General features: G+C 43.7%; 2 protein-coding genes across 2 annotated transcripts in view; one reads left to right on the top strand and one right to left on the bottom strand.

Annotated features, from left to right (window-relative positions):
- Positions 1–7,137, bottom strand: part of T265_04318 (hypothetical protein) — a gene marked incomplete at both ends in the record, with an annotated part of 14,860 nt that extends 7,723 nt beyond the window's left edge. Inside the window, one exon of the mRNA XM_009169027.1 lies at positions 7,017–7,137. Within this exon, the coding sequence (XP_009167291.1) occupies positions 7,017–7,137 (121 nt within the window). The remainder of the gene's footprint in view (positions 1–7,016) is intronic.
- The window catches only part of T265_13477 (hypothetical protein), a gene marked incomplete at both ends in the record, with an annotated part of 23,954 nt that extends 16,122 nt beyond the window's left edge, over positions 1–7,832 (top strand). The window contains one exon of the mRNA XM_009169058.1: positions 6,170–7,832. Within this exon, the coding sequence (XP_009167322.1) occupies positions 6,170–7,022 (853 nt within the window). The remainder of the gene's footprint in view (positions 1–6,169) is intronic.
- Between the last annotated feature and the right edge of the window lie 28 nt (positions 7,833–7,860).

Genomic DNA, 7,860 nt, shown 5'->3' with positions numbered 1-7,860 from the left:
TGATGATGATGATGATGATGATGATACAAGAACATTCAAGTGTGGATCCAAATGCCTCTAACTGTATCTGTCAGTGGTTAGAATGCATAAAGGCGGTCGCGTTTGCGATTAGGTAGTGTGTCAAACATGGAGTTTCATATCAGATTAAACTGGCAGCCCGATGAGGTGGTGTGGGGGCGTTGGAGAAGCGATCTGCTTGGCAGCGACAGCAGTTACATGCGAATACTGTCATCGCTTCACTCAGATCTGTCGACTGTCACACATTCAGCGATTTGGATCCAAGGACAGAGAATGCCTAGCCTGAGACAAGCTGTGAAGTTGGACGGGTCGGAAGTTGGTGAGGTACATACTGCATTATTTTACGGACGTTTAGCCACTTTCGATACTCTGATATATCTATATATATATATATATATATATATATATATATATATATATATATATATATATATATATATATATATATATATATATATATATATATATATATATATATATATATATATATATATATATATATATATATATATATATATATATATATATATATATATATATATATATATATATATATATATATATATGCTCAGTGAATTTTTGATTCTGAAATACATGAATAATAGTTAGACGGAATAACTACTTCTCCACTCAAAGTAACTCGCCCACATTATCTACCATCAACATCCGTTACAAGCACTTCAAATCGATTCCCCAACCGTATTTATATGACCTCATTAGGAACTCTCGTTTCAAACCCTTGCTTATCTGTTCCACACTTCATTAAGTTATAGGTGGTATGATTTTTTGTGTGCTTCAATGTTACGTCGAGACAACCTAATTGGCGAGGAATCTTTACGATGGCCTGTTCGGCTTCAGACGATTATAAAAAATGGAGAATATGCCTGGATGCAAGTCATCTGCATCCGTTGGACACTATCGCTAGGTGTTGACGGCTGCGTGAATGGCATCTCGTCTTATTGGTTTTTATTCACTAAAAGGTTTGATGAACAAAATTCACAATCCTTGTCGGTGCATAGCAAAATTAATGTTTCTGATACATCGGAGCAGTTTATGAGTAATTGTGAGTGGGTACTGTTTGCTTTGACAACTTCGGGGTTTCCAGTTCTTTTGACATTTGGTCAAAGTGCTCAAGGAGCCTCAGTCGAATAAACTTATAAACACTATGCTAATTATTTTGCAAGCGAGCAAGCCATTATTTTCTCACGATAATACAATGATTCCGCAGATTAGAATGCCAGTGTTTTATTTGCTAGATTTTCCTGATGTTGGTGGTGGGCGTGGGTGTTGATTGGGTCAAATTTACCTTTTTACCTATCAAGCCTGGCGCTTCCTAAAGTTATCGTTCTGACCGACTGTATTGTGGAGGTTATTCACCTGGCCGTTTGCTGATTGGTATAAACTGTGAAGGTCGATTAATGGGGAGTCTCAGATGTGGCTTGAATCCCATTTATCTTGCTTCTGTATTCAGAAGAGTCCAAGCGATAGAATGGGTCACATGTGTGGCGAATATCTCATGCTTGACTGTTTTTCCAAGGATATTGGCTTCTTTACATAATCCGTCCTGATCAAGCCCATGTTAAAAATTGCCATGATTAGAGATTGTTGCAGTTGTCCATCTCTGTAGCTATCTCTCAGTTTGAGTAGTTCGTTTGTGTGGCTTACTCATCCCAGGATGTGCGTCTTTGCATTAGTTACCGAAGGCAGATTTAATCATACTTGAATCAATGACCTTGGACATGTCACAATCGCCGAGTAGAGACAGTACTTCCTTACCTATGAATGTTACCTAGTGGTTAGTTAATTTGTCTAGAGATGATCGTGAATTGAAAACCCATCTTATTCTTCTGGGAGCTATTTTTTCTGCCCTTCAAACTTTCAGAAGGCGAAACTCATGACCTTTGATGGTACTCTGCTCGAATGGTCGTAGTCTTATTCACGGTAGACTAAAATTTCAAACAGAATTCATCCAATTTTGGTTCAGTTATGTTCGGCAATATTCTGGCAAATATTACCAGCTCTGTGGGTTGCTTGAATGTCCCTAACGGTCATATTAGGTCACCTAACGAGCTGAAGCACAATTCGCATAACATGGATACAATGGACATCAGTGAGGTGAGTCGCACGCGTGTCGTGTGACTATTGCAAGCGAAAACATGCGGTTTCGACCACCAACATCTGAGAGAATGTTTTCGTTTTTCGTATTTCGTGACTGAAACAAAAATCATCGAGAGCTTTGAGTTCAATAAATATTCTAATTTGAATTGGGAAACAAGTTTGCGAATGATCGTCTTTAATCGTAGCCTGTCGAACAAGAACAGCGATAAAGGAAAATAGGTTGGAATACTGTGCATTGCTATTGATGTAGAAACTTGGATGTTATCTATTTAATGGTGCGTAAGTTTGGCTAGTTGGGCCAAGTCATAGGTTCCACAAGTCCCTTTTGCTGACATAGAGAGAAGTCACCTATCCGAACAGTCACCACCTCAGCTGTTGCGACCATTCTATGGCTTATAACCTTTGACCGATTTTGCCGTGCTCGATAGATTACGATGGAGCACGCGGCCGGATTGATCCAGTGGTCTGTATTGATCAGCTGACTAGCGTTTGCGCTTGTCACGTGCCTGGCTGCTCCAGTTCTTCGGAAAATCAATAAGGGCTCCTTGATTGAGACAAGCCCCGAGTCGTTCGACCCACATAATGCGCACTATTCGTAAACAACTGACTGTGTGACCATAAAGGAATTGTGCGTCTTTACTCTATCACAGATTCCTATGAACAGTCGACCGCTGCTGAATTTTATCATTCGCTGCGTTGTACTGAACTTACGTCCCAGACAGGTGGTCAGGCAAAGGGTCACTTTTTCTGAAAACATGGCGCAGTTAAATAATAGGTGGTTTCAGATAAGCCTTCTTACCACTGGATGTCAGATCAAACGTACTCTGCCTAACCATTTTCCACCAAATTCCTCCAGATTACCCATAATTCAGCGTCCAGTTTGTCCTTTTTGCGGATCGTACTTACTCTTTAGGTCAGAGATTCCTTTTACACTTCATACCAACCATGCTGTGGAAATTGGTATACTAGGTAGACCATGTAGATTTTCCAGACAACCCTTTCTGGACCGACCCGTCTTGAATTCTGATCAGTGCGATTTCGAGGAACTAGACGTTACAGTTGAACTCGTGCGCCTTAGTAAAACGCAACATCTCGTGGGCAGTGTTAAAAGGAGCTTCTAGTTGTATAATGTGGGATTCGGAGCTATTGAGATTATCAACATATCGTTTATAAGATGGCAACTGTTTTATGATAGGTTTTTAAGGCGTCGTTTTTGAACTTGTTCGTCAAAATATCACCTATAAAGGATCCGAGTAGGGAGCCCGTCGCAACTCCCTCTGTTTATTGACAGGTAGTTCTGTCGAATAAATCTTGAAAGCAAGAAGCAGAAGTAGTCCTTTAAAGTTACTCGGTGGGATGCGTAAAGCGTTGCTGTAATTGGTTGATTTTTCGATGACTTCAAAAGCAAGTACAAAAGGCTAATACGTCTAATGTATGCATGCGCATGTTTGCGATTTACACATCGCGAAAAGCTTCGCTGAATTTGAATGTCCTGTGTGTTTACAAACTAATTCAAGTAGCTCTCTTAGCCACCGAAGTTTCTCCCCAAAGCTCTGCACAGCCTGCTGCATTTTGTTGGGCAACACTAATGCACGTAGGCGTTGAACAGAGCAGCCATCGCTGCCTTTGGATTTAGATGGATTTGTTTGCCCACAACCTTCCCACCTTTGACCTTAATCAAGAATCCGTACTATCCGATGACACCCGATTTGACCCGTCGGTCGAAACGGTGCCTGGCGTACGTGCTGTAACATCCAAACAGGTTTGTGGTGTCACACCTGAGGCATCAGACTGACAAACTGGTATGTGGGTTTCAATAGGCTCAGCATACCTCATTTAGTAGGGAGCCCGTCGCAACTCCCTCTGTTTATTGACAGGTAGTTCTGTCGAATAAATCTTGAAAGCAAGAAGCAGAAGTAGTCCTTTAAAGTTACTCGGTGGGATGCGTAAAGCGTTGCTGTAATTGGTTGATTTTTCGATGACTTCAAAAGCAAGTACAAAAGGCTAATACGTCTAATGTATGCATGCGCATGTTTGCGATTTACACATCGCGAAAAGCTTCGCTGAATTTGAATGTCCTGTGTGTTTACAAACTAATTCAAGTAGCTCTCTTAGCCACCGAAGTTTCTCCCCAAAGCTCTGCACAGCCTGCTGCATTTTGTTGGGCAACACTAATGCACGTAGGCGTTGAACAGAGCAGCCATCGCTGCCTTTGGATTTAGATGGATTTGTTTGCCCACAACCTTCCCACCTTTGACCTTAATCAAGAATCCGTACTATCCGATGACACCCGATTTGACCCGTCGGTCGAAACGGTGCCTGGCGTACGTGCTGTAACATCCAAACAGGTTTGTGGTGTCACACCTGAGGCATCAGACTGACAAACTGGTATGTGGGTTTCAATAGGCTCCGCACTACCTCATTTTCATGTCATGACAGTATTTCACAAAGCTAACGGCTGATTTCCCCAGCGTGAATGCGACCAATGAATCCCTGTGTATATGGCGTAATTTCCCTGCATGTCCCCCAGTTTTTTGTAACCATTACAGGTTTTGCTTAGGCACTGAAATGGGATATCCTTCCCTCCTGATCCACCCAGGTTAACAGCTTAATTCTAGTCCTGACCTTTGTCATTGAAAGGATGGGAGGAAGCAAACAAAAGCCAGCTTCCTGAGGAAACGATTATTTATTCAACTTGCATGAGAGTTACTATTGCTGTCCCTGTCAACTGTGCTGGATAAATTTAGCCCTGGAAACACTCCGGCCCTCATCATCAAACCGAATACTGGTAATTAAATGCCACTCCGATGAACTTCAGTCCGCCGAATTCCTACCGAGTAGCGGTAGTCGGTCAAACCCTAGATTTCGCCATAGACAACTACGCCTGGTATTAAACTCAAGGGTCAACTTTTGTGTGAGATGCTCAACGAATAAAGTGCAACCATATAGAGACATCATCTGGATGAATGCTCTTTTTTATCAAGAACAGTCAGGCGCTAGTTAAACTGACCCGAATTCACTATCATTGTAAAGGGATTTCACCGCTTTAGTGCCACGTTTCCCAACTGCTGCTCATTCCTCTCTCTCAAGGTGCCTTTTGTCTGCCTTTCTTCACGCTGATGGTTGCATACAACTAACACTCGTGATGGATGATGGACAGCCTGTACTATTGCTTCATGAGATGCCACTTCTTACCTTATATTGAGACTTGTATGTTTGCCAGCGCCAGCACTGGATTTGCTTGCCAGTTTTCCTCAACCAACTGCAAGAATACATACATAACATAGCGGGTCAACGAATATAACTTGGTGACTATGCCTCCGCCTCATGGCATATTCATTGTGTCTTTCAGCGTAACTTTCCACTTGTATGATAAAATCCCACGGGTCCAATATTCCATACAATTTGGCTTCTGGGCCATTGATTCAGTTTACCAACCGATTGCTTACAAGTGGTTAGATTGCTTACTCTTTTCAGTCATCTGTCCAGACAGGTGATAGACGTAACTTGTGATTGGGTAAGTTACAGGATATTACAAGAGGTCCTTTGTCTTTGTCGTGCAACTCAAGCTTTCGGTCGAAGCACGATTCGTGGCCTCATCCGCACTCGGGATGGCGCACCCTTGGCGGTCCTAACCCTGTGATCGAATATCAGCTGGATAGTTGGAGCTTATGTTAATCATTGCCCACAACTTTTGTGGTGTCTGCTGCATGACAAGACTGCGATTTTGTAGCACCACCCTCTACCCTCTCTGCGTCTGCTGGCATTTGGCAACGGCAGACTACTTAGAGTAGTGTATATTGTGTGCGAAAATTCTACTCCGGTTTAACTTTGTGCTTAGCGTCTCGGTGTATGTTTTGAGATACGACATCTCTTCGTTGTTCGTTACCAGTAACCATCTGGAAGTCTGTCTTTCAGCTTACACAACGTTCCAAGAGCTTGCTTGTAGTCGCTTGACAGCTACTGTGATGGTTCGTGCTTTGACCGCTGGTAACCCGCCATTTCTTTTTTTAAATCATTTTCCCCTTCATAGTTACCAACGCGAATGGCGGTTCCATAAAAAAGAACAAATCTGGCTTACTCGGATTATGGGTGCGAATTTCACAACGGACAGTAATTCAGAGCAAGGAGAGTACTATTTCTGGGACCCATTCAAGGCACAGAAGTCCACTCACCAAATGACTATTCTTTACTCGGACTTGGATGATGCACCGGCCGCGTTTCGTGTGAGTTCGAATACCTTGAGTGCGTTTGTTGGTATCGGACATCCGATGGGAGCAGCTAGTGGATCACATCATATCACTGGATCTCATTCACAAACGAATTTACAGCAACAACACCTTGTTAACTACCAACAGGCGTTTCCGCATTCCCAGAGTCAGGCTATGTTGAATCGGCATCAAGTCACCGGCGGCGTGTCCATTTCGAGCACAGCCTCGCATCAACCAGGTTCACAGTTGGTAAGCGCACAAGGTGGATCTGGCTCAGCCTCTGCTGCTACACTAGCCAGCTTATTTAATGCGCGGACCCAATCGAAACCGGCGCAGCTTAGTCCCACAGCAAGTTACTTTCAACCACTACCTCCTCACACTCGAAGCGTTGCCGTGGCCCCCTTGTTTGCGTCGCGATCACTAGCGGGCGGTGTAGTACAGTCGAACACGCCGTCAGTATCGCCTGCGACTACTCTATGTTCCGTGCCTGTGACGTCGAGCACTGCAGCTGCTAGCAACTCTAGTTGTGTTTCATCCACGAACGTAACCCACAGTTTGACGGCGGTGGACTCGAACCATACGAACGATTCTGCTCAGAATCGGACATCAAATTCGTTAGGCGGCGTCGAGGATTCTGGGGGCTTGCAGTCTAAATTTGAATCGTCCCACCTCTAGTTCGCTTATCAAGAAGTAGGCAGCCGCGCCTGTTCACGGTCTGGGGATCGGGTTCAGAAGACCCTGGGGGCTCACTGGCAACCGCATATCTCCACTTCTTTTTCGTTTCCTCCATTTCTAATTACTTGCACCTTTCTTACCGTCCATTCCTGTTCGGCCTATTTAATCGACGACTGTGGGATCCGTTAGTTTTCTCTCCTGCCTGATGATCAGAGAGGTGCTACCTCACTTTGCCTCGGGAGGTAACCCGCACATCGCTTGGGCCACTGTTGCTAACGAATGATCGGTCTCCAAACAAATGACAGTGGCTCATTGCATCTATCAAGAAGGCGGAACAAATGTTTGTTCCAATTCTCCGTTGAGCATAATTGAGGTGTAATGCCTTTCTCCCGGTTCCACGGCATTTTCACACTTCCATCTCCATGTTTACTTTTCCCATTCTTTGACGGTTGTATCTTTCAAGTATTAACCGACTTTTGGATGTATGGTATGACAATCTTGTGTCCCGTGTCATTCCGTATGACCCCTTTCTCTTCTTGTTCCGTCCTCTCAGTCCGAGCTCAGTTCCCTTTCCTAAGCTTGATCAGCTTAACTCAGTTATGGCAGCCTTCCTTATTTATTGTGATGGCACTTTTTTCTCTTCTCTTCATCCGTGTACAGTGCTTGTCCAAGGGAGTGACGGCGGCATTTCTCAGACAAATATGTGCGACATCTGGTCTATGTAACTTACCTACTTCCCACCTCAGCGTCAGTTTCGATTTCCATCCCGGCCGTATTAGATCTTGTGCGTTGCTGCACACGTACCCCTGCTCTACCGTTCCTAAATAGAAAAGACTGA

This window comes from Opisthorchis viverrini, assembly GCF_000715545.1.
Source record: "Opisthorchis viverrini unplaced genomic scaffold opera_v5_70, whole genome shotgun sequence".
Lineage (NCBI taxonomy): Eukaryota > Metazoa > Platyhelminthes > Trematoda > Opisthorchiida > Opisthorchiidae > Opisthorchis > Opisthorchis viverrini.
This window is presented reverse-complemented; position numbering and strand designations above follow the sequence as displayed.